Source organism: Maylandia zebra, linkage group LG19 (assembly GCF_041146795.1).
Source record: "Maylandia zebra isolate NMK-2024a linkage group LG19, Mzebra_GT3a, whole genome shotgun sequence".
Taxonomy (NCBI): Eukaryota; Metazoa; Chordata; class Actinopteri; order Cichliformes; family Cichlidae; genus Maylandia; species Maylandia zebra.
The window spans coordinates 8176275-8203660 of NC_135185.1; the positions used below are offsets into that span (position 1 = coordinate 8176275).

Sequence of the window (27386 nt, forward strand, 5' to 3'; positions counted from 1 at the left end):
GCTTTAAAATTCCTCGTTGAGTGATAAATCATGCAGTGCAACGCACACACAGAATTACACGTCTAATTACTGAAAGAATGCTGCTAACTATGCCCTGGTAGCATTTACACGGAGCTCAAAGTATAGCTGAAAAACTGAAATTATAGGGCACAACCCACAGCACCTTTAGAGATGACGCTGAAAAACATTTGCTGGCTGAAAAATAATATTCAACATAGATGTAATTAGAAATAAATAAATGCAATATATCACCGTAACCACGTTAAGCAATTTTTATTTTTGTTATTTTATGGCTATTTTATTGTTTTTATTTTAATGTTAAATTAAAAAAAATTAATTTACTGAATTTCAGTGAGATATTACAAAGCTAGTAAGCAGCTTCCGGTGATGGGACGCCTTGATCCTGCATTATAAACGTCTCAGCTGTTGGATAAGCTATGGCGGTGGAACCACTCTGCTGGACAAATTATGGCACAATTTCTCAAATCGCATGATTTTAATGAATTGTGGCCTTCTTAAAAAAATAATAATAATAAAAATTAATGACATTTTCTGCAACATATGTTTTCCACAGCTTTATGATATGCAAATATCAGCCAACAAATATCAATATCGTTCAAGTTCTGTTAAAAAAAACAAAAAAACAATACCTTTTGATTACCAGTTTATAATCTTCCTCAAAGGTTTCATATACTCACCTACAAGAGACACACAATTGATACCCAACCACACCCCCCTCTGGATTAATCAGACAGATGCTGATAAATCCACTGTGGGTTACAATTTAAATTACTAGCTCAAAAGCTACAACATGGTGCTTTGTAACATCAGATGACATTACAGTTAACAGGCCAGAACTAAATCTGATGACAATAACTTGGTGAGAGATGTGTGTCGTTATGAATGGGGTTTTGTTTCCATTTATTCATCTCACCCTGGTTGTGTGCCATAACTCACACCCAGCAACCTCCACTGATCCTGCATGTGGCTTCTTGTTGAATTACGCTGGAGTGCAGCCTACTGTGCTGTGTTCCCTCAGCAACCGGGCAAACATACTAATCACACACATCACAGCAAACCATCTTAATACTTTGAGAATGTTTAGATAAATCGAGCATGAATATGTACACAAAGAGAGAGAGCGAGAGAGAAGTCTCTGGTTATAAGACTAATAAAAGAAACAATTTGGAAATAAAATGTCACAATTGTGTATTTATTTATGCTTTTGCAATATTTGCTTAATTATAATGTTCTGGTTTTCACTCTGAACCAAAACTGCAACTTTTTTATTATTTGCCATTGTGGTCAGAAACTGAGTCACTCTTTCACTGGAGGAATTTAAAGCTGATAGTGGTCACAGGGAACACTTGGCTCATTGAGATCCAAGGAAACTTAAACACAATCAGGCTGTGTATATATTTGTTGTGCAGACACCAGAGAAACGCAATTCACAGCAAAGCTACTTTAAAAATACATAAATCAGTAGTTGCGAACGTGAGTCACAGCACCCCAAGAGAGCAAAAATAATCATTCAGATTCAAAAAGATTGATCTTGGCTGCTTTCTTATTTCCACGTTGATTGAAATACTTCCAGGTTATAGACATACATCGCCTTGGGTCACAGGAAGGTACTGACTCATATTGAAGGGTCAAAAACAAAAAAAAAAAGCGGGAAGCATTTGTATCTTCATTTCATTCACAGTTTACACATTTATTTGTCCAGACATTTTAATTTGCCCATCTTTGATCTATGGTTAGCGGTCTGCTCGTTGTGGAAAAAGCCTCAAGGAACCAAGCAAGCTTATGGGTTTTGTTAACCTAATTAATCAACCTAACTGGGCTGTTACCCTCAAAATGCACTTGTTTGGCTTTGTCTCCTCGTGTTGTGATACATATTTTCTTATCACTGTTGCTGCTGATTCTTCGTATCAGCTGTTGTTGTCCAAACGTGTGCTAAAGCCACTGCAGCAGCAGCCAAATTTGACACAATTAATTCCCTGGCAGCGTCGGGGCGGCTCGAGCCACGACGGGCTGCGCGTCCTTTCTTCACATTTCAGTTTTGGTAGCGATCACTCAAAGTCCTTTATTGTATGTCACAATCTTACAGTCGGTTGCCATGGCGATCTCTGGCTCCAGCTGATCTACACTGATCTGTGGGAAACCAAAGCAGGACAGAAAAGGTCAGTAGTGCAAATGGAAATATTTCGCACAAATCGTCAGATATAACAGCTTCGATGCAGTATGTGCGTGCTGTATATGCAACCGTATATCACCGACACGAACCGCTGCATAGAGACTGGAAACTGACTGTAATTCTCAAAGGCTTTAAATGTTCTGTATTTACTGCTAATGTGCAAAAAGAGCCAATTTGCCAGATTAAAGTCTAATTTGAGGTTTGCATCACCTAATATTTGAACCAGAGACAGATGGCTGTTGGAGTTGGAGGCAGAATCCTAATCAGACATCTTGGTAGGTGTGAAATGGGGAAGTGGGATAAATTGAGTAGGCGGGGGGTCCAAGAGAGTGGGGCATTCATGTTGCTTTTTGGGGAGATCTTTTTTTTTTTCCCTTTTTTTTTTTTCATCTGCTATCCTTGTGAAAGTGCAAAAAGGACTTGTGAGAAGAAAAAAAAACAGGCCCCTCTGTGGAACTGGAGGCAGCTTTTCACAGGACTGTTGGCGGCACATATGTCTGAAGTTTTTTGCCATATGGCTGTCTGAGCTATTTCAAGTGGTAATTAAATCCTAAACATTTTAAAGCCAGAGCTGGTTGGCTTGTGTCAGCAAGTCATTTGGCAGAGAGGAGACAAAGAGAGAGGGAGATGGAGTGGAAAAACATAATTGTGCCATTGCCGTTTAATGAGTAGAATGATACATACTGAGGCAATAAGGCTAAAGTTAGATCTCAGCCCGCTAGTCTGGATGGCATCAGTGGCGGTGAATAAAGGCAATGGTGGCTCTGGGCAGATCATAACAGAGCAGGTTGAGTCTCAGAGGGCGGCGCCTCATTAGGACAGCGCTGCTGCACAGCTCAATGGGAAATACTGGAGAGGTCAGGAGACGCTGGTCACCGACATCATCATTCAACCTGAGGCTTTACATTTGCAGCTCTGTGTTTGCAATGAACAAAATCTCAGGACTGAGCATGAGCAACCGAGCATTAGGCAGGAGAACAAAAACTGTGCCACCGCAGAGACTCAAACATTCATAATTTAGACACATATGCTCGAACACACATCCAGCATATCTGCAATTTTAGAAGACCCAATATAAAGCCCTGCTTAAGTCTGTTCTGTTTTATTCAATGTTGAAAAATTACAGCGGGGGAAATGATTATTTGATCTCCTGATGAACTTGTAAGTATGCTCACTTCAAAATAAATGAACTGTCTTTTTTTATGGTATTTTCATTTTAATGCAGAGAGAGAAAATCAAAGGAAGAAATATAAAATGACCATCAGTGAGTCTCGGTTTGGAGCTCCATGCAAGATCTTGGCTCATAGGATGAGGATGATGATGAGAACGGTGGTGGATCAGCACAAAACTACACCGGAGGAGGTTGTTAATGATCTGAAGGCAGTTGGGACCACGGTCACCAAGAACACCATTGATAACACAGTTCCAAAAATCTTTGGAGGAAGAGAAATGCAGAGTATGACCCAAAGAACATCATCCCCACAGTCAAGGTGGAAACATTATCGAATTATCGATCGAATTTCCCAGAGGAACCCACCCGAGGGATTAATAAAGTTCTATCTCATCTTATCTTATGCTTTGGGGCTATTTTTCTGCGTAGTTTAGAAGACGGCTTCCTCAGTACCGTGATATCTTGCCTGAGAACCTCCTTCTCTCGGCCAGAACACTAAAATTAAATTGGGTCATGGATGGATCTTCCATCAGACCTCAAAACATACCCCCAAGGCAACAAGCAAGTGACTCTGGTTGATAGTTCGTCTCTCTCAATTAAAATAAAACGACCATAAAGATTAGCCTGTTCACTTCACTTCAAACTTACAAATTTAGCAGGGGATCAAATAATTATGTCTCCAACTGCATGCTCCTTAAGAGAAAAAGAATTGGGCATGAAGTACCTGCGACATCTGTGGAAACAAACTGATGGCAAGCGGCAGAGCCAGGCTGAAGGCAGCGAGACACACGAGACTGTGGACAGGCAGGACGAGCCTCTTTTGTCTCTGCAGGAGAGGGAGCCTGACGGGAAACAGAGAAGAAGAAACAAGTCAGTTGTCAGCCATACACCCAGACCATGGGCAAAAGCAACAGGTTCTCACACACAACACAGTGCAACATAGCCTGGGCTGCATATATAGTCAACAAACACACATATGCTATGAGTGTTTAGGGACCAACCAGCTACACATTTTAAAATAAAGGTGAATAAAAGCTGGATCATCTTATTATATTTATAATCTTCTGTTGAAAACTTTAGGTTCTGGCCAGGGTCCCAGCAAAATGTGCTTAAGAAAGGAACATGACAAACACCCAAGACATTGACGGAGTCTCCAACTCTGTTCAGGTGCCAGTCAGCACAAGACCTATGCAGCACTAGGCAGGCTACTTTTCCACACCATTCATCACCGAAGTTAATTCAGTGCAGTTAAGCTAAATAAACCCCGGCAAGAAAGTCATTTGTCAGGACCTGATAAAACTCACGTGGATCAGCAGGTGAGCAGATCAAAACATTTTGATTTCACACACACTATCAGCTGTCCACTCCGTCGTTACACATGTTTAGCTTAAACAAGCCTTTAATCACCATTTATGCAGTTAAAACTGAACCGCATGATCCTTTGCTAACATTTTGCAAAAGGTTTCAAAAGTGTATTCCCATGAGCTAAAGAAAACAAATGCATGTTAATTTTTTTAAGGGCATTTAATAAATCAAACGAATGAAATATGTTTCTCCTCTCTCTCCTCGCTAACCCTCCACTAGGATAATCCCCCTCTACATTGAGCGGGACAGCGAAGCTCAGCAGGAGCTTGAGAAAGAGCCGCTCTGTCTCTCCACCGCTAGCGACGCCTCTCCCCCTAACGAGGAGAGCTACTGCCTAATGAGAGAGCTCATTAACACATATGGCTGCCATGGTTTAATTAGGCTCCGTGCACACACGCGCACGCGCATACACACACACACACACACACACACACACACACACACACACACACACACACACACACACGTGGAAAACTGCATTTTTAACAAAAAAAGTCAACGGGAGAAAAGTTGCAAGGTATGTGAGACGTGACAGGAACTTGGATTCGGGCTCATGTGCAAAATTTAAAACCCCTTTTTGGTCAGGTGAAAAACCTGAAACCAACCAAAATCAGTGATATCATTTAATGTAATACTGCATTCACGGGATCTGACTACAACCTGGCTAGTGGCCATATTTTGGTCAAGGTCTTACCCAGGTTGAACTGTTTACATGGACCTGTGTCTCCCTGTTACCATGATCAAACTGGCTGTTAGACTATCCCCTGCTGACCTGTGGCGAAACACAGCACTAGATGATGATGGAGGAAAAAAATAAAAAGCAGCATCATAATCAAATTTAATATTGTTAGTCGTTCTACTTCTCACTAAAGTGCATTACTGTGAAATGAAACAGCAAATAAAAGCATCAGAAATTAACACATAATCAACTACAACTGTTTTTCCCCTTTAATGTGGACTAACAGAAACAATTTCTAAATTACTAAATCTAGGATATCATATTTATATTGTTTATTTTTATTATACAAGTGTCCTAGAGTTTGCCCAAAATGTGCCCAAATGTGTTCCCATTTATTAAAAATGAATTCCTGACAGCGAAACGGTTCGTTTTTATTCACTCGTTCGCTTCTGCCGAGCCATCATTTGATTTATTTTGACATGTTGGCCAGTTAGAGCAGAAAGAAGCGTGCAAACATGTGTCAAGAGGGGTTGTGTAATACAGACTTTTCACAAATGTTACAAAAAAAGGAAAAAATAATGGTGAGCATGTCTATTTTTAGCAATATATCTTTGGTGTCATATTTCAATATGAAAGAGCCTTAACATGGCCAGTTTTGACCATTGTGTTTATCTAAACAGTCTCGCTACTGCTACTGCAGGAAATATACTATCATTTATATTATTAAATTGTTATAAATAACACCTGACTTAGAATTTAAATGCTGAAGCAGTAAACCTGACTCTGAATCAGGTAACCTGGGTATCTTACAGCAAATGGAAATTCCCATTGCAGATTAATGTAGTCTGGGACTTAAATAAATAAACAGATGAAAGTCCAGAATTCACTGCACCCCCTCACAGCTACTGAAGCACATGAAGGCCAGAACCTGCAGTCACTCCCCGTGTATCTGTTCTCAGCAGTGTAATCCATCACTGAGGGGCCGCCCGGGGACGTGTCTCCATCCCCTTGTTCTCGCTCCATTGAGAGCCAGTGAAGGCGAGCTGATGTGGAGGACGGCTGAGCAGCGCTGCAGCCAACCCTCGGAGATCTACGCTCACCCCACCGCTGCTTTCTCTCTCGCTCACGGTTCAGTCATTCAGCTGCCAGGAATCCCAAACACACCTGGGCAGTCGGCCCCACCGACTGAGCCCGCCCACTCTGAGAGGTCTAGACAAGTGCTGTCAAGGATCTGCAGAGACGGCTGCATTCCTCGCTGCACCACAGGCACAGTCGCGCCATCGATCAACGGGCATCTGCATAAACACCCTTTGCCATTAAAGCACCGTTACCGTCATCGCACACAACGCTGAACCAGTAGAGCTGATGTGCAGTATCGAATCAGTATTAAACAACAGCCGAGTAGATAACGAGAGAATCGCAAATATTCTTTTCTTGAACAAAAATTGGACGGCTTTATAATTAATTTGTGGTAATTTAATTAGAAGACAGCTGGATCCTTGAATTATTCTAACTCATGAAACTTTCACCTCCTTCATTACCGCCATAACAGCATAATCAGCCTCTTTAAAAAATAGTTTATGGAGTTTGATAAAGACAGTGATTCTCTCCATTAAGACTTAATTAAATTAGTTATTTTCCTGCTGCAAACACTGGCTGTTTGTTCTTCTTTTCCTAAATAAAACTATTCATATCAAAATGAAATCATATTAAGGAATGCATTTAAAGTGCAGAGCACAACCTCACTACTCGTACAGACAACAGAGGTCAACATCAGCAGTTCCAACAGACGCAATCTACAATTAATAGCATAAAAAGCCAGAGGAGTCAACTTTCCAGTGAAAGGAAGAGATCAGTCTCCATTGAAAGTCAAGATTATATTTTCATTTGAAAGACATTGCAGGGAATTCTTTATTTGATCAGGAACAGTGTGGTTCTTCTACTGTTATCCTGTTGTTGTGGATATAAAAGCGATGGATCTCAACAGCACACTTTAAGACAGACGATAAGGAATCAGAAAATCCAAACATCTAAACGGCATCAACATCTTTCTGCCTTCAGTCGTCCGATACATTCACAGGATAGCTTTATTAGGTGCACCAATCGGTGCTAGTATCGGGTTGGTTCCCGTTTTGCCTTCAGAATGGTCTTAATTCTTCATGGCAGAGATTCAACAAGACGCTGGAAACATTCCAGACATATTGACATGACAGCATCACACAGGTGCTGCAGATTAGGCAGCTGCATGTCCGAAATGCAAATATCCCATTCATATTCAAGAAGCCAGTCTGAGATGATTTGAGCTTTGGGTTATCCTCCTGGATCCTGGGAATGGGAAGGTCATCAGCAATACTGCTGTGTAGGCTGTGGCTTTTAAACAAGTCTGCCAAGAAAACACCCCAAATACCATTACACCACCACCAGCCTGAAACATTTATATAAGGCAGGTGGGATCCTTCCATCCGAAAGCTGTAGCAGGAATTGTTTGGCACTGAAATGGCAGCAGATCAGCTGTTTCTGAAATACTCGGAGTGGCCTCTGCATCATCAAGAATCACTTCTCTTAACAATTCTGATGCTGGATTTGAACTTCTGCAGGGTGTCTTGTGTTAAACAGCAGCTGAACAGGTGGAAACACACAATGGCTAAACTAAGTTGAGAAGTGTTTCTTACTTTTCCAGTGCAGACATGATCAGGGGAGGAAGCACCAGGATTGGCATGGGCATGACTACTCTGGTCAGGGCCGTCTCCAAGAGAGCCTGCATAAAAAAACATAAACCAGGAATATTAAAAAATACAAATAAATTTGCTTTGAATCTGGGAAACAATGCAATCATTTAAGTGTTTAAATGCACGAATACTGACGTGTGAAAGCAAAACACTTAAACTTTAAATTGTTTGCTATTTAAAAGCATTGTAGTGCATATGTTGCTAAACAGCAATACCAATAACATGATCCATTTAATTTTCAGAGCTGAGGACATACATGCCTGGCAGCTACTCTTGATGTTCCCACCACGTTGCCGTTGTTATCGAGCACGCTGATGCCCTCTGATAGCTCAGAGTGTCTCATGAGCACCACGTTGCAGACATTTGCACTCGCTGTGAAGACAGAAGAAAGTTTTTTAAGATCAAAGGGAAACGTGCCACTGCCACTAGGAATGTAACATACAGTCATATTTGGAATGAGGAAATCGTGATGTTATGGACAGAGATAGAAAAGGTTTTTTTTTTAAAGCACCGTTTTGACAGCCTTAAAAGTAATCAGTCTACTAACTGATAAACAGGTTTTCTATGAAGACGCCCACTGGAAAAGGGAGGTTTGATTTCCTTTTATAAGTCCTATAAGGATGAAGGACTAAACTTTGTTTGTTCTGAACTGCATGGATGGATTCAGAAGTTGCACATATTCTTTTTCAAGATGTAAACTCCACATCAGTGTCCTGTGATTATTAAATATTTGCTCAAAAATAATGAAGCATCTTGGCTCTAAGGATGGTAATATCAGTCAATGGGTCACATGGCTGGGTCCACCACTTTGATGAAATTCAGAGTGACTAACCTGTGGCGCTGACTTTTCCTCTTGGATTTCTACGAGCGTGACCTTTTGTTTTCTTGTGAAATATATTTAAAAATCTGGACTGACATTAAATTTACTACAGACCCTGATGCGCTACAATAACTTTGATGAGCCTTTAACTTTTTATCATGAAGTGAAAAATCATCATTTGTCCAAAATGTTGTAATGTAAGAATCAGCATAAAACTAACTATAGAACTGGCAGCAAGGCAGTAAAACTGCAAGGACACTCAGCTGCCAACAAGAAATAATAATACTTTAACACACAGATTGATTAAAAAAAGAAACTTGTAATACCCGTACATAATGTTTCTTTAAAATTATATCATATAAGGCTCGAGTCATCACTTATTTGTTTCCTTTTTGCTAGAAAAATAGGAAATAACTGCAGTGTGTACATGCAAACGTGCAAATATACACAGAAATACAGTATATTAGGCAAAAACAGAGTTTGTACAATTCTAATGACATTTAAAAGTCAGTATTTGGTGTGACCTCATTTATTCTCCAACACAGGCTGAACTCTCTTAGGCACTCTCCCCACTGACTGTAGCCCCAAAGCTTGGCAGAGCCTCCGCCGTGCTTCACAGATGGCTACAGACACTCACTGTTGTACTTTTCTCTCAATCTCCTCCGTCCACACTGACAATGACTTGAATCAGACTTAAAAATTGCTTTCATCACTCCATAAAGCCTGTTGCCACCAACTTTCAGTCCAGTTCTTGTTCAGTTTGTCATACTTCAGCCTGTTCTCCTTGTTTACTTTCCATAAGAACAATGACAGCCACCCTTCTTTCACTGACACATGGATCAGCTGACGCGTTGGCTGTATCACTCAGGTCCCGTGTGAACCCTTTGCTGGATTTTTTCCTATTTCTTAAGGATATAATTTTCAGATACTGTTAATCAGCTGTAGACATTTTTTAGGCCTGTCACAGTTTCCTCAAATTTTTTGAAGTCACACTGCACGCCACGCTGCAATAGGCCAAGCTGTTGACTCTCTGGTAATCACCTATTACTCAAGATAATTCATTTTAAAAGATATAAAGAAATGAAGCATGGCTCAAGACTTGCACAAGACTATTCTTTCAAATGAAATAACCTATTAACTACATTAACTCAAGGATTGGCACTAGACCTATAATACAGATAAATAATTTCTGTTTGCATATTTACATTAAATATCTACAACTGCATGTTATTTGCACATTTTTGGTTACACAATAATGTTAGATGAGCAGCCTATCATTGATCTACAGTCCATTTTAACACATCAGGATATGCAATTAGGTCAGAAAACACCACAGCTTAAGAAATCGCTTTTGCCCTTGTTCCCTCCTGTAAGGAAAATCATCTCTTGTAAAAGAAGCTAACAGGCTGAACTGACATTGTTATGAAAACTCCAAACTGCCAATTACCACCGCTGAGTGTCCCTGTGGAAGACACTGAACTCCTGTTTACTCTTCTCACTCCTCAAATGAAGAACATTATTGCCATGTCATCGTGTCAGCGTTCAGAAAACTGAAGCCGTGCCTCTGCGAGACTCTGACACACACAACAGTCAGATCACAGAGAGGCTGGCAGGTTGACAAACAGCGGCGTTGCTTCCCTCTGATTATTCACGAAAACTAAAATGAACACAAATGTATGTTAATATAGATTAACCTTTCTTCTTGACTCTAATAGGAATAAGACAAACTCATTTTAGAGAGTTTAGTGGTGCTGCCCCGAGCCTTTTTAATTTAAGACAACAGCGTTCAGAGTTATCTCTACTAAAGGCCGCAGGGCTGCCAGGTCGCTTTGTGAGGGGAATTCAATTGACTGAGCAAATAACTCTTTTTACCTATAAGGGATTTTTTTACCCAGACCAGTTAATAATAAAAAGGGACAGACAGGGTTGTGGCGAGGAACAAACAGGAACAAACACTACAGTTAAATAGAAACTCTTAAACACATAAATAAAAGCATCAAAGTAATTACTAAATTAAATTGATAAAATGCAAAATCTGCACAGCTTAATGTTGAAATATCTGCCTGTCATTTGTAATTATTTAAAATAATTACATTTGTGTACATTTTAATCATCATCTCATAACTGGTGGTACACTCACAGAAATACATCCAAGAATTTTTTGTACATAATTACTTTCTAAATATCACAAATAATGACAAATAAGACAACAAATAATTAACCCCCTAAATTTCTGCCAGCGTGGCTTTCCCTCCAGTTAAGGTCTTCATAATCTAATTGAATGACAGGCCGCCGCTTGATTAGGTTATTACAAATAAATCTAGCCTTAAGTAAGCAAACAAAATCAAATGGGCGAAAATTCAAACGGCCCTTTGCTTTCGTTCGCTTCAATTAGCCATTTTAATTACCTCTTATATTGGCCTAGCAAAACAACAACAGGAACAACAATGAACAAACAGAAATCAGGTAAATGAGGCCTTGACATAGACGCCACTTTAAGGGTAATTATCCAATTTGTTTGCGGCAGCAGAGTTCTAACAAGCAGCCAATTACCAGGCAAAGGCTGCGCTGTAGAAACCTGTTGATTTAATTAGAAGAACCGCCATGGTAAGGAAAGGGGGGGGGCAAGCAAACAATTTAATTATGAGCCAGCAGCCCGGGGCATTCTGGGACATGGGTCTATACCCCTGGGTGTGATTGTGTTTGCGGGAGAGTGGCATGAAAATCAGCTTTGTGGCTGCACACACAAAGCCGGCTGTCAACGCGACGGTAAGCCTGCAGAGAGGAGAGCGGGCGGAGGGGAGCGGCGTGAGACAAAAATCGCTCTATTTAGCTTTCATACAGGGAATTATTGTGATCAGAAAACAGCTTAAATAAAAAGGTATAATATATCAAGAGCAAGGAAAAGAAAACAATCAGCTTGTGTGTGCGTTTTTTTAAATATACCTTTTAATAGCAATTATTGCAGAGCTGTTAGCCAAAGGCGTTTCATTTGTTTCTATAAAACCCCCAATTGTTTTATTACTATTACTAAAAAATATCTAAGCTATGACATTTACTTTAAATGTCCATCCAGGGCTTAACCCTTCTCTGTCCCACGAGAAGCTCACCTGACTTTTTACATTTTTATTTAACTTACCCACTGCTGGGAAGGGGATGAACCTCTGCACCAAAAGCCTGGTGGTTGGGCTGAAGCGGCTCGCTCTCTGGATTAAAACGTTTAACCCAACCTGAAGATAAACCAGACACAGATGATATGATCAGACACTGTGTGTGTGAAAAGCCAGCACAGAAAATTTGGAATTCAGAGCTCTTTCTTTCAAAGGGGATGAGCAGAGCACGAGAACAGCCACCACCAGGCTTAAACATACAAGCATCAGAAAAAGGATCACTGGGAGAAAGTGGACTAAAATTATGGGCAATGTGTTTAAACATTTGATGAACGTAACTTTGCAGTGTTTTAACATTTCAGATTGGTGCATTCAAAAGGCTATATTCGCTCAAATAACACACCACCACGCCACTTCATCCTCCAGCTCCCTCTAGCCCTGCGGGGGGTCGTCACCAGAGCGGACGTTTAATTGGAGCGTGCCTGCCCCCCTCCAGGGATGTCGTACCAAACTCCAGACACCCCGCAATTTCTTTCTGTGCTTGCTGCCATTGTCAAGCCTGAGGGCATCAGCCGGATGAACACCCAGCAGGACCAGTAATTGGCTTGGTTGGAGCTCCTTGTCCACACTAAGGGTTGTGTCAGGCAGGTGTGTGAACGGGTATTACGCCCCTATGACATTTTATTCTGTGGTGACATAGAGGTAAGAAGAGACGTTTAAGTGATTGGGATATTATGAAGTCTGCTTTTTTTATAGTTATGTTGATATCCACCTTATTTGAAATTTTGCCATTTTGGATATTTGGTGTTTAACTGAAGAAGTAATGCGGTGAAAGACCACATGCTGAAACTGCACAGAAGCCCAGATTACCAATATTTTCTTCTGTTATCAAGGTGGTTACAGGAACCCTTCGTTTAGTGTATGTAACAGACAAATTAATAAATAATCTGCAAAAAAAAAAGAAGGCTTATTGAACATTTTTTTCCCCATCTGTGGGTAATGAAAGGATTACAAAGACCTGCTTCTATACATTGTTCCTAGTTTCAGTGAATTATCAGTTAACCTGATGGATCCTTAGATGTCGAATGAGACTAATACTACTATTTGGTGATTTTCAAAGTCCTTTATAATGGCCGATATAATCAGAGATTTTTTTCAGACACAGCACATACACAGATCCCGCAAATAGTTGTTAATGAGTCTTTAGTCCACAACAAATCATGGATTTCTCATTTACATTACTTGGATCAGCTGGTTGTTGGGTTTGTGGTGTTCCAAACATTTGTTGCCAGCAGGGAAGTTGCACTGTTTTGGTAGAAAAACTATGCAACATCAACACTCATGCCAAGGTTGAAGGCTTTACTTTTTTGGTTTTTCCTTTATCAGTCAACACAAGATTTGCTGGGACTTACAGCAATGGACACTGCACTGGTAACCGCCCCAAGGTATCCCAGCAGGAACTTGGAAGCTGGAGCTGGCTAAAGTGGCAGAAAACAAGAGGAGACAACATTATAAAAGCACTTTAGCTGAGCAACAGAAAAAGGCATTTGTAATGTGTGTAGTAATGGGCCAGCTGGGATGCCATGCAGGTACAGTACCTTGGAGGCATTGCGGTTGCTGTAGTTAACACAGGCATTGTGACTTTGGTTCAACCACTGCCGTACAAAGGAGAGGAAAGTGAAAAGTATAGTAAGATGTAATAAACTGCGATAATAATAAGTTTCATTTAAGGTGATTCTCCTGTGCATTTAAAATCAGCTAAAAGAAGCATCTTAACCTACAGGCTCAGCCACTGGCTCTATCAAGCATACGAGCAGAATCAGTGACAGAAGAGACTCCGTTATTTAAACAGTGGCAGCCTCTGTCTCACACCACCCGGATTTCTTATAATTAATTCTTAATTTATTCTATTCATTATTGTTTCTGCTTTTTTAAAGCATTTTCCATTAATCCCGCAGCTTTACAACTGATCATTCTTAGTTTTATCAAAACAAAATCACATCATAGTCAACACTTGCTCATTCGTTGTTTTTCTTGAGGCACTACCTACAGCATGTGCGCCATGTTTACAAAGTGAAGTAATTTAGAAAACCAAACTACGCCAGAGATGAATTTCGAAGAAATACCTGCCAGAAGACGGTAGATGCAAGTGTTTGATTAGGGAGAAGGAGGCCAACAACCTGCAAACAAAGAAAGAAAGAAAGAAAGAAAGAAAGAAAGAAAGAAAGAAAGAAAGAAAGAAAGAAAGATTTCATAAAGGAAAATCAATAAATTATCATTATTTGTAGCATTGGTATTGTATGAGTGTGTGCTTTGGAAAAACAGAGTTTATGAAAACCACTCTTACCACTGGTGTGCCAAACGGGATAAAACCTGGTAAAAGATGATCAGTATTACCACTCTTACAATTTCGCCTCTACCCTTTTTCTCAGATTTACTATAAATCTATTCTTTTGTGCAGAAATGTCCAAGCCCTTCAAAAAACACTGTTCTCTTCTTTCTAACTTTGGATCACGAGGCCAGTTCCTATTGGTCTGACATTCATGTGGTATGTTGGTAATTACATGTTAATTGCTTCTGTCCTTTCCTTCTTTTCTTTGTTCTCACTTCCACTACGGTCATCCTACAAAAAGGGTGCTTTCAAACTGAACCAAAGTGCTAGCATTTGCTTCTTCACAAACCCCAAGTAGATCTCTGTCAGCACAGCAGAGAGGTTTTAATCAGCGCCCAGCTGAGCGTGACCTTTTCCAGGCCTGAGACAACCTGAAGAGCCCTGTTGAACCATGACAGTCTCTAAGGTGAAGACGCCTCCGTATTGGACCACTTAAAAGCCCCGAGATTCCCCTCCACTCCAAAGTTTCCACTCTTAGATACGCTACCTGACATCCGAAAAGGCATGAGGATCTTCTCCCCTGTGTCGGGGTGGATGATGGCCTGTAATAAGTGCATAATGATAACAATCAGACAGTAATGAGCACCGAATGATTTGGGTTAAGTCAGTTCATATGACTTATAAAGAGAGCACTGCTGTGAAAATAACTAAAAGAAAGTTACTGCTCAGGGTATTTAATATTAACTTGAATATATAAAAACCACTGAGAAAATGGTTTCAAATCAATAGATTAACCAGTTATTGCTAATCGACTTATTTATTTACATCACTCATTTAATCATATTTCAGGAACAATGCATTGCACTTGGGGAGCTTTTGAAAAATAACCTTACTCCTTTGACAAATATAACAGTTTGACATGTTTGCAGTAATTTAACAAAATTCAACAAAAGTTGTTATCTTCACAAGTAAAAGAAAAATAGTGACTGAGTTGTCGGATACAGTATAACGCTTTAAAGCAAGCCAAAAGTATTCACCACAGAAAAAGCTCCCTTTAAGAAGCTAAAGATGCTAATGCTAATGTAAAATACTTGGAATAACAATATGCTGATGCATAAAAGTATGAAACACCAGTGTCATTACCAATTGTGGGGTGCCGTAGAAACCCAACCCTAACACTTAACGCAATATTTACAACAAATCTAATTTCTGTTATGGTTTGGGTAGCGAGAGCTATCGTTTTTAGCATGTTAGCATGCTATCATCTTCTAATTTATATTAAAACACAAAGTAAAGTTGAACCAGGCAGTTTTCATGGACAGTTAAGGGATGTCTAGTGAATGAAATTTATCCTGCAGACTGCCTGCACACACTGTCAGCTGAATGTACGAACTGGTTGCAACCACATCGAATGGCTTAATTAACTCCCCCGAAACAGGGAGCAAATTTTAACAGCAGTCTTTTCAGCTAGACTAAGGTACGAGGCATTTTCAAGGTTTACCTTCTCATCTACCACACAAGAAAGCATTTGATCAGTTTCAGATTCGTTCTACAACATTACAACAACTTAACCAGACGGTCAAAGTGATAAAGAACCACAGGAAGGACCGGCAACATTAGATAAGGCCACCATAGAGCCACGATTCCAGTGTCACTGAGTGAATCTTGGATGACATAAAGAGACAGAAGCAGCCAAAAGGAATTATGGCAGGTATTTCTAGACAAATGTTATGGTTCAAAAATATTGGGGATGGAGACAAGAGAAAAACCACAATAACAACACTGGTCCGGTCGGGTTGAGTCAAACGATGATTTAATGATCACACACGTGGGAGATGGACACTGATGCAGACAGCCTCAAAATCTCAAAATGGTGGAGCATTGCTCAAACTTTTATAGCCTCTGGTGCCTCCACCTTATCATACAAAGCCTAAACATTCACATGCTTTCTCTCACACAGCGCCTAAGCTACGACCTTGGCTCCCTGTTTATCTGCTCCTGCTGAAATGGGGCAGAAAATTCCAGCACACTCTGTTCTCTTCTACTCAGACAAATTAGATTTCTTATAACTCAGCAGTATAATGCATCATAAAACAATATCATTCATTCACAACAAGTCAGCAGTTTAATGTAATGCAAATCAGTTTAACTAATGCAATCAAATCAAAATTCCAGATTCTACTACATGTTGGTTTTGCACCAGATAGGACGACAGATTTCAGGTGGCCCTGTGTCTTTCTCTATTACATCTGCCACTGCATCTCGATAATCTTTGTGTGGCTTTTAGTGGGTCCTGACCCTCTCATATTTTGAAAAATCTATGTTTGAATCTCCCTTAATAATTCTGTTAAGAATTCTCTCCGCCTTTGTCAAAAGTTGTGTATTAGGAAAAAGTGAAATAAATATAAATATAAAGTCCCAATGTGTAGAGCACACATTAATAAATTAGTCATGTTCCCTGTGAAAGTAAATGAGCCTAATTCTTAAAGACCCCTGAAATTATTTACTAGATGTTTATTTTTTGAATAAAATAAGAATCTGAGTTTAACAAAACATTTTAAATGTAAATATCAAGCTTACCTTTCTTTCTTCCATAAAATGTGCTTGTGGGCACGCCAGCCATTTTGAAAAGGTGGGAAAAACAATTGGCAAGGCCACACCCCCACACATGTGATATAATTTTAAAGGTACTGTTGTCCTCTCTAAGAAACATCAGGACTTAGAGGAGTGGCAAGTAGAGTATGAGAGCTACAAGCAAAAACTAAATGTGTACTACAGTGCGCAAAAAATGAATTACTGGGTCATCAGGGGGTCTTGAGGGACATTTATAAAACAAAAAATCCCACAAACCTTAAAGTGCACTTGAAAAGCTCACACAAGAAGGTTAACCTAGCTTACCTAGAAGACCTCATCAGGGGGAGCACACTCCCCCTCTTTTTAGAGCTCACCCACTTAACTCGCATCCCAAGAAAATAGCTAACCCCAGATAAGGCAGCGTGATGCATCCCGAGATAACAGGACTGGGACATCTAAATAAAGGTGTGAAACAATCGCCTTCAAAAGGTTATCAATTCACTTCAACCAAAATTAGGAACACTCGGTGCGGCAAGAGTTAATAGTCTCAATACCCAAGGATAACCAGAAGAGCATGATTGATATGATGGAACTGAGATTTTGTTACACTTAACTTTTGCAAAACACAAATAAAACTAAATTGAAACTAAGGATTTTCAGAAAATAAAAACTAAACTAAACTAGCAAAGAATTGGTAAAAACTAATTACAACTGGCAAAAAATTGAAAATCTGGAGTCGAAACTAAATAAAAAATAAAACCTAATGAAAATGGCGAAACGTTTAAAACCCTGATGCAGAGATTGGCAAATGTGACCAGGAACGTTATAAAATGGATTGTCAGGACAGTCAGCGTTAAAGCCACATTTGACAGTCCATACTAGGATGGCACTGGACATCTTGGGGGTGGAAAGGGGTTGGTGTGACCAAGGTGTGGTTTGGCTTGTTGTATATATATTTGAGATCATATGGCTCTGGATGGACCAGTTAGCAGGGCATGGAAGGAGGACAGACTCATTAAAGGAGGAGAAGGAACTTCCTGGGATTGGAGATCCTCTGGGTGAGTGGTTGATTAAAAGCATGCATAAAATAGAAGTTATCTGTTGTTATTGATTGGTAATAGATTGATAATTGGCCACATTTACAGCTGTATTGACTTGTTGTGGACGTAGTCAACTTCAGGTTTAAACACTCTAATTAACAGGTTGAAAATAGTGACATTAAAGGAAGAGTATGCAGCACCACCCTGTCAGACGCCAGTGATGGTGGAGCTCACTGATGAATCAGGTGAGCTGGATTCATGGCTGATTTAAAACTAAGATCCCCCTGCTGTGGTCAGTAAGGGGAGAAAAGGGGGTGTTTTACTGTTATTTCAATGTCAGCATTATTATTGTATGAGAATCATGCAACAAGCATTGCATCGATGATCATTTATTGAAGCTTTTGACCTTATACTAACATCTGTGTTCCTGTGATTGTTATAACCTCTGATGAATCTTCTATTTACAGGTGTTAGGATAATGATATAATTTTTCATTGCAGGTGTAACCATGATCATTTTCATACATATTGCAACTTGTTGCTCATTGTAGAGTTGTGCTCAAGTTAATAAGGGTTAAAAGCTACAGTCAGCGCGAATGTCTGACTGATCTATTGAGGGGAAAGGCTTCGAGCATAGAAGGCCACACGCGCTTACATAACATTGATATCATGTTATTCTTTGTGATCTTTTCTTCAATTATGTCTTTAAGGTTAGTTTAAATAGTGGCAGTTAATTAAACGACATTTATTAAAATATTAAATACCTGAGTCAGAACGTTACACGCGGATCACCTTAAGAGTCTGGGAAACTTTGTAGCTGCCTAACTTTTTTTTTGAATGTTCTAGCTCCGTTGATTTGACACATTGGAATGTGTCAAAAAAGGGGGGAAAGTTGAGCTTTAACATCAAACCAGGATTATTTGAACATTTTATAACTTCATTTGTGTCTTTAATAATTTAGGAATGGTAAAGCTTAAGCTAATAGCGGTCCGAGAAGACGGACCTTTTAGAGAATCAGTGAAAAAGCATAAACTATCACTTTCATGTTTAATCATTACTCATTGAAATGAACTGAATAGCGCTTAGAAGATTTGTTAATTTCTTTGTCTTTTGTTAAAAAGAGGGGTTTCAATAATTTTCAGACACACCTTGCAAATGTGCTTATAACGAGTTGGCACTCGGCCTTTTGAAGGTCAGAAGCTTCGTTCGGCGTGACTGTCCGGACTGATAAAGTGTAGGAAACGCCTTGAGTGCAGAGGGCTAAATGCAAACACGCTTACACACACATAAGATATGATTAGAATAAGTCCCTGGGACATTCTGAATGTTTTAGACCAATTTTGAATCACTAGAAGGTCAGTAGATAACAACATTATATTATTAGGGGTAGGAAGAGAGGTGTTTTGGTTTTCTGTCTCTTACAGAGAAAGGAACAGACACCAGACGAGGTCACAGAGATGCGAGGATCCTCCGTAGCAGAGACAGACACAGTGACTGCCGAGACATCAACTGGGTCCAAGGGTCATGGCGTTTGGGCTCCAGCTAGTCACCACAAAAGGATGGATCCCATAAACACAACAATAACCATGAAGGGGTTGGCGGAAATCCGGGAACACCAGACCAACGAAGTTCGAGAGGCTTTTGGGCAAAAAGGGGACACCTTCCTGTTCCTTTTCTGGAGAATACACAGATCGTTGTTTGAAATCGGGGCAGAATAATCCCCTGATCTGTGTCACGACTGAAGGGTTGTCTAACCCCTAAGGTTGAAGAATGAAGAGCAGAGGATCACCCAACTGGACGACACTGGTAGCTGCAGCAATAGAATAAAGGCTGAAAGCAGTGGGAGACAAGGAGAGAGTGTCATCTGGACCTGCTACTGTTGGAATCATAGTTTTTCTTGCATCTGAATTGCGCAAACACAGAGGTCATCCCACATATGGTTCGCCCCTCAGGGGGACAAAGGACCTCAGGAGTGAGAAGAGATGAACCCGGCCACACTGAATTGAAGGGTGTTTGTGAGGTCATTATTCTAATGACCTCATCAGGGGGAATTGTTAGATTATAATATTATTTTATGCCATGTTATACCCCTAATTAAAGATTGTGAATTATTATGTAGTTTTAGTTTGCATTATTCTCCTGAATTAGAAGAAGCTGATAACTATTGCATTAGTTAAACTGATTTGCATTACATTAAACTGCTGACTTGTTGTGAATGAATGATATTGTTTTATGATGCATTATACTGCTGAGTTATAAGAAATCTAATTTGTCTGAGTAGAAGAGAACAGAGTGTGCTGGAGTTTTCTGCCCCATTTCAGCAGGAGCAGATAAACAGGGAGCCAAGGTCGTAGCTTAGGCGCTGTGTGAGAGAAAGCATGTGAATGTTTAGGCTTTGTATGGTAAGGTGGAGGCACCAGAGGCTATAAAAGTTTGAGCAATGCTCCACCATTTTGAGATTTTGAGGCTGTCTGCATCAGTGTCCATCTCCCACGCGTGTGATCATTAAAATCATCGTTTGACTCAACCCGGCCGGACCAGTGTTGTTATTGTGGTTTTTCTCTTGTTTCCATCCCCAATATTTTGAACCTTAACACTTTAGAAAGCCCATTTACTTTTAAATGATTTTAGAAGGATTGTGGGGTGTTTTTTGTCAATTCTACACAAATATTCAAGCAATTACACCAGACATTATCCCGTCAGTTTGCTATTCCCACTGTTACAAAGTAGATAAGACAGATGATGTGTCTTTCCCCCACTGCCTTAACACTGATCAAATCTGCAGATTGGAAAAGAACGAAAGCGATTACACTGCTTCCTCAGGCTCATGGAGCCAAGCTTCGACTTGTGAAAGACCACATACGTACATGTGATAGATATACCACTATCATGGCTGAATATAGATTTTCCTCTTAGTCTTGAATGAACTTGGGATGCAGTAAGAAAAATCTGGAGACTAGTTTAAACTATAATGATCTAACAAACTACACAAAGAGTTCTAGGTCTTTAACACTCAGAAAGAGTATAAACCTTAGAAGCACATAAATAAGGCAAGCACCATGCTGAAGGATAGGTCGGTTTTGGGGAGTTTTGGCAGTTGACAACCCTGAAACCCTGCAAGAGCACCAACTGTTTCATGTTCTCATACAAAAACAAACCTGGACGTAAGCCAGCCTTCAGTGTTCATATGGAGCCCAGTTTGAGCCGGATTTGGTTTCATTCCTGCAGAGTGTGAAATTGTTTATGTAGACTGAACTGCATATCCTACACATGAAATGGAAGCAATAGCAACCATAATGATAAAAGAAGAGTTACTTACTTAAGATTTGTCTGAACAACCCTTTATACACACATTAAACCTGACCCAAAGACAAGTTTATGTCGACAAGATACATACTTTAACGTAAAGTCCACTGCATCCCATCCGTGGTTTAGAAAATTAGTTCTAAAGATGAGAGAATACTTATGGTTCATCTGTATTTAGAGTGTTTGATTAGATCCTTAAATACACATTTTAGTGTCGAGTTCAATATGAGCAAAAACTGAGATGTAACAGCTTTTAATTTTTAATTTTCCAATGAAAATGCACATTTTATAAATGAATAAGGTGGACGTGGGAAGTCATAAGATTTAAACAGCATCTAAATTAAAGAAATGCCAAACAAAGTACAAAACTAATTTCACAGTGCTGAGATTGCACTTAAAAATACATTCATTAAATAATTCATCAATTCATTACATTAATTAAGTTTTATTTAGGTGAGGCATAAATATCAAACATATAAATCTCTGGCAGTGTTGGACGTTGGCAGTTTGTAAATAGATATTAAAACTTTAAATAATTTTCTCCCACTTTAACCGGCTGCACCTGTAGTTCAACGACTGTCAGCCGTCTTGCAGAGCTGGCACTTCCAGCTAATTAACACTGGAGGTAAAACCGCTTGCCTGCTTCAGTGTCTAATTTTAATGTAGTTACTTCAACATGGAAGCCTTTTTTAATGTTGTTTTTGTACACTCTTTGGTATATTTGCGGTATAAGCACGTAACACCAGTCAAACCTTACCCGCTTCGAATGACGTTACTTTTTTTTGGAGTGTTTCACTTAGATTGGACCCAATAATGACATTATATAGAGATGGATCGTATTTCATCTGCTTCTCTTAATAGACAAAGTAAGCAAAAACAGAGAAATCTTACCTGCTTTATTTTCTGGGCTTGCCAAAGCTGTAAAGTAAAATAAATAAGAAAAAGTAGAAAGTCTTTCAATGCTTCTGTGTTTAAGGGGGATAGTTTGTCTGTCTACAATATAGTTTACAAATTTAATATGTAAAAGAAAATTAAATAAAAAATTACATTAAAAAATGATGAAATTTCAATTATTATATTTTGCAATTATTAACAGGACTGTACGGTTAATAATATTGTTGAAATTAAATTAATTAAAAAGACTAAATTTGGTTTATTTTTACAATTAAAATTGTTTGTAGTACATCAGCTATTGCAAAAGCAGTAGACTTGAAAAGAACAGATATTTCAAATTTAAATATTTCATCTGAACGTTTAAACAATTAAAAATATTGACTGTAAATACCTCCTTAGATAAAATAGAAGGTTAAGTATATTCACAGAGTCTGCTTCACAGAGAAATTACTGTACAACTAATAACGAATAAGTTGCTTCAACGGTGTAAATAAAAACTAATTATTAAAATGTTGCAACAATATAAACTTCGTTCATACCATAAATATTTCCCTGGCACAAACATTAAAGCAGCTATTTTTGATTTAGCACTCAAAGGCCGGTTAGTGCCTGCAGTGCACAGATAATCCACTCAAGGGCAGGAGACACATGTCAGACTGCATAGAAGAGGCTTTTCAGAAAGGTTTGCAGCGTTTCAGATGCTGAATTCTCACAAACTGATGTTGATGTGAGTTTTCAACTCAAGCTGACGCATATTTACCTGAGCATTCGTCACTCCCAGAGGCAGAGTTCCTTGCTTGAAATGGTCAAGCAGCTCGACGCACTCCCGCAGCCGTTTCTGATGTGACGGAACATGAGAGTCAATAAAATGTGAAACCAAGTCTGGCCACTCTCGCCTCTATGTCAGCTTAGATGTGTATTTGCCCTCCTGCTATAGGCCTCAATGTGTGATAATTATGTTTTACTAAAACCTCCGTGATGATTTTCATGTGACAAATGAGTTCCCTAAAAGGTAATGAGGAGCTTACTGTGGTGTGATCATTGTCTAATATGGAGGAAAATACAAGGTCATGAGGACCAATTTGTTCTAATGAGCTCGCCATCTGTGTGTGTATGTGTGTTCACGTTTCTGTAATTGTGCGTGTCAGTGTTAGCCGTGCACTTTTTTCTTTTTTTTTTACTGTATGCACAGGAGGTCATGTGTGCGTGCGACCGAAGGCAAATCAGGGCTGTCCCTGTTCCACTGTCTGAATTAGGGGCAAGTTGAGGCGATGCCTGGCCCAGCAAGGTGTCATGTGTATCAGTGTGGGTGTGGGTGAGTGTCTAAGCATATGCACTTTCCACCCCTCCCAGCAGCCCCATATGTCCACACCTCATCACATCCCGGGAGGTACTGCAGCTATTAGTGTCACCAAAGAACCCACTAACAGCTTCATTACTCAGAGCACTAGAGCTGTGATGGCTCCATGAGCAAAATTACCACAACACAACCAAGAACTGTGGAAATGTTGCAATGAGCAGAGCAGCCTAACATTTACAGAGAATATCCTGTAACCTAAAGGTGGCACATTTGCTGGCAGTAGCTGAGAATCCTTCATTTTAATTATACCTTTGAGGTTTTCTTCCTTTAATTCAACACCTCCTTCAGTAAATTTTGGCTAATGTTGAATCCCACAAGATTATTGTGCTGCCGTTTTAGCCCAGCTAGGAAACCACTGCGGTTATATAAAACCTGACTTCTCTAAAGATCACCATCACAGATCATCTGATGGAGTTTAATGTCATTTGTATGCAGATATTGTGATACTGTGGCTAACTTGGTAAATAAGCAACCCACGCATGTGATCCATGTAACAAATCCAAAGGTTTGTTTACCTCTGTCACAAAGAGCGTGCTGGGGTCAATCACGTCCAAGAAGTGCCTGAACCGGCCAAAAAACGTGTTCTGAGAGACAAACGAAATGCACATTCATTCATTCATATACAAAGCAATTGTTAGCAATATTGTTTTTTTTTTTATTTAAAGACCAAACATTAAACTGCAGATGCAACTTTAAATATATAATCAGTGGAAAAATCCTGATCTGGAATGTATAAGTTCAGAAAGTCCAACTTTCCACCCAGTCTGCATATAAATTGTTGATCAATTATATGCAGCCAAATCATGATTATGAATCGAGAGCCATGGAGATTCCAGCTGTCGCCCAGTAAACAGCAATATTACCGCTCGCCAGCTGTTTAAACACGCCAGGTGGAGCCTCCTCATTAATGCCAGAGACAAACTGTTTCCTATCTGCATCTTTTGCACACCCAAAACTACTCACACCGTTTTGCAATTCATTCTAATAACGACTGTGCCAGAAATACCTTTCGAGAATTTATTCATAACCGAGCATAAGGAATAATTTAGGGGAATCAGCAACGTGCCACGCAGCCTCGAAAGCCTCCTATCCCTCCCTAACTGGAGTTTAATTACACTAACTGCTAATTTGGATGAAAATCTGGTATCTGACTCACTGCTGTGCCTCGTGACTTCCTGAACATATGGATGGTTTGTACAAACATGGCACAGGGGAAAAGTTGTTAAATCTGGTACATTCAATTACCCACCAGTGCCACTCCAGTTTGACCAGTTTGAGTCGATACTCGAGTGGAACAGACTTGTCTCAGCTTTACTGGAAGGGTAACAGGGGCTTAATCTTATCATTATGTTGTATCAGATCCTGATTTATGAAGACGCAGCCTTTTGAGTTGGTTTCCACATTTCAGCTTCGTCTGAAATTCCACTTTCAATGGAGTAAACTTAACAGTTTTAATAAAAGAAAATTCAAAAAAATATCTCCATGTAATAATTTCACAGGATCAAAATAGGGAATGCTGGAAATTCAATTTTTCCACAGTTCATGCCATACTGTTATACCGGAGTACAGATGGAGACCTCCCCAACTTAGACCAATAGAGTTGGAGTTAAATGCAAATCACCTCAGTGATGGTTAAAAAACTATGAAAGCACAGAAATTAGAGCTACCAAAACAAATAACCATCCTCTGGAACAAGAGATTAAGCTTTGGTCTTTTTCAGGACATTGTCGTAAACCCTACAGAAAATTCCCAGCAAACCAGTACTTTCTAAAATACTCAGACCAGCTCACCTGGCACTCAAATCACCGTTCGTCCTCATTCAGAAAATTAGTTTATGAGCAGAGAACATGCCTACATGGCAAAATGCATGTGGGCTAATCACATATTTGTGTTGACCAGCAGTTGGACAGGTGTACCTAATAAAGAGGTTGGTGAGTGTATACATCTTATGTCTTATGTTCTTCTTTTTCATTTTTACTGACTCAATATATTTGTGTACAAAAATACCATAAATTGATGTAAATGTATATTTATAGCAGACTAAAAAGTGTATTACACAATAAATCTTCATTTTCTGTTAAAACTTAACTGATTCACCTGGGCGATGGTTTTTGTTACATGTGGCTTGTGGTGCTGAACCGCTATACCCCATATAGAGAGCCGTTTATGACATTTGTCTCATTTATCTAAATGAGGCATATAAGAAGTCAGACACCAAAAGAAGGTCGTACAGTTCAAACTGATAAAGTAATAAACATTTCTCTGAAAGAGCCTCGAAGGTGCAGGCTTGTGTGTATTCGCTTTTGAGGGCACTAGGGTTGAAATATAAAAGGCTAACATAAGATGGAATAAAAGCATATCTCATGGGATACCTGTATGATAACAGCTGACCTGCATATTTTCTGTTAGCACATACAGTGAGGGTCAAAAAGCATTTGAACAACAACACAGTATTTTGCAGTTTTAGCTCTGTGTGCCTCCACAGTGGATTTAAAATCAAGCAATCAAGGAACTATTTAACAATTACAGATATTTTTCAGGAGCTAAAAGCTTGTTGGATCAACATAATTTGAAATAAAATGACTGTTTTTAATACTTGGATGAAAATCCTTTGCAGTCAGTGACTTTCTGAAGTCTAGAATCATTGAAAAATATTCAGTGTCTCTGACTCGCTGCTTTCGATGATTTTCTGCACTGTAAATCGCTTTCTGATCAGTTTTGCAGCATTTGTGCCGAATCGGAGCACAGAGTATATCCCTGTATACTTCACATTTCATCCTGCTACTTTTATCAGCAGTCATGTCATCAGTAAACACTAGTGACCCGGTTCCTCTGGCAAGCATACATGACCGTGCCATAACATTGCCTCCACCCTGATTGACAGATAATGAGGCATGTTTATCTCCTTCTCCATACTTTCCCTCCCTGCACACTGTAGTACAAATTCATCTTGGTTTCACCTGTACAATGATTGACACCAACCACTGAACAGTTATTTTTAAACCCCTTGAATAGAAGCTGGAAGCCTTGACCTTAATCACATCTTGATTTTAAGTCAAGAGGTGGTGTGCAGAGGCTAAACTACAAAAAGCTGCGTCGCTGTCCAAACATTTATGGACCAGCTGCATATTACAGATTTTTACAAGTTTACCTTTGCTCTTGTGATGCGTTCAATGCCCAACTTCACCTAAAGCCTTTCGGATACAGCTTTAAAAGTCACAAGGCTTCACCTAAAGTTATGGTATGACTTTCATTTCAAAAGCGCAATAAGATATGATATGGTATAATGGTCCTGATATGGGTTTAAGAATCCGCCTGCGGGACAGCGCATCTAACCACACACACGCATAAACACGCTGACACGGTGAGTGGGTGTGGTCTGTTTGCCACGCAAATTATGTCCAAAAAATATATTTTGTTACAAGTGTATCTGTTTATGATCAGATAAAAACTGCAAGTACCTGGTCGAAACGAGACTTGCCATACTGGAAGGGCGGATATTCAGACATGCCGCTTCAAATCACCGCCAGCCCTCTTCTTCTCTGAGATTATTAAATGTTTATTTCTTTCTCACCCTCCAACTAACTTTTACAGCTGTGGGACTGCCGTCAAACAGTCAGCTGGCCAAGTTGCACTGTTGGAAATGTAGTTTTTCCGGTCTGCTTCGCTCTGACAGGACGTGGCTTTAACCCCTTTACAGGATAACTACATTTCCCAGAAGAGCTTGCATTGTTTTCGCCTCTTTTAAAACGGGAGGTTAATGTCGAAAGACCTGCACTGGGTTTGGAGTACAACGGTTAAAAAGAGAAATGC

General features: G+C 39.6%; 1 protein-coding gene across 5 annotated transcripts; it reads right to left on the bottom strand.

Moving 5' to 3' along the window:
- Nucleotides 1-1192: 1192 nt before the first annotated feature.
- On the bottom strand, nucleotides 1193-27268 carry sfxn5a (sideroflexin 5a). 5 transcript variants are annotated; one of them, XM_023152332.3, is made up of 16 exons: nucleotides 26725-26889; nucleotides 24089-24157; nucleotides 22974-23051; nucleotides 22211-22237; nucleotides 21411-21458; nucleotides 21172-21235; nucleotides 14948-15002; nucleotides 14416-14441; nucleotides 14195-14248; nucleotides 13667-13723; nucleotides 13481-13546; nucleotides 12098-12188; nucleotides 8395-8510; nucleotides 8082-8167; nucleotides 4090-4207; nucleotides 1193-2151 (listed from the first exon to the last, which is right to left on the bottom strand). In XM_023152332.3, exons 7-16 carry the CDS (start codon nucleotides 14964-14966, stop codon nucleotides 2074-2076), a joined length of 711 nt encoding a protein of 236 aa, XP_023008100.1. In that variant the 5' UTR covers nucleotides 14967-15002; nucleotides 21172-21235; nucleotides 21411-21458; nucleotides 22211-22237; nucleotides 22974-23051; nucleotides 24089-24157; nucleotides 26725-26889; the 3' UTR covers nucleotides 1193-2073. The 5 variants fall into 5 exon arrangements, with proteins under 5 accessions (XP_023008100.1, XP_023008101.1, XP_004554855.1 ...); XM_023152333.3 differs by lacking the exon at nucleotides 21411-21458; XM_004554798.3 differs by lacking the exons at nucleotides 21172-21235; nucleotides 21411-21458; nucleotides 26725-26889 and adding an exon at nucleotides 27035-27268.
- Nucleotides 27269-27386: the final 118 nt, after the last annotated feature.

What these genes read in the sequence shown, in the direction of transcription:
- sfxn5a (XM_004554798.3), bottom strand. Translation starts at nt 27,082, where the DNA reads ATGTCTGAATATCCGCCCTTCCAGTATGGCAAGTCTCGTTTCGACCAG. An exon ending in GCAACCGCAATGCCTCCAAG is followed by an intron (nt 13,547 to 13,666) that starts GTACTGTACCTG and finishes CTGCCACTTTAG; the next exon opens with CCAGCTCCAGCTTCCAAGTT. An exon ending in CCAGTGCAGTGTCCATTGCT is followed by an intron (nt 12,189 to 13,480) that starts GTAAGTCCCAGC and finishes GTTTATCTTCAG; the next exon opens with GTTGGGTTAAACGTTTTAAT.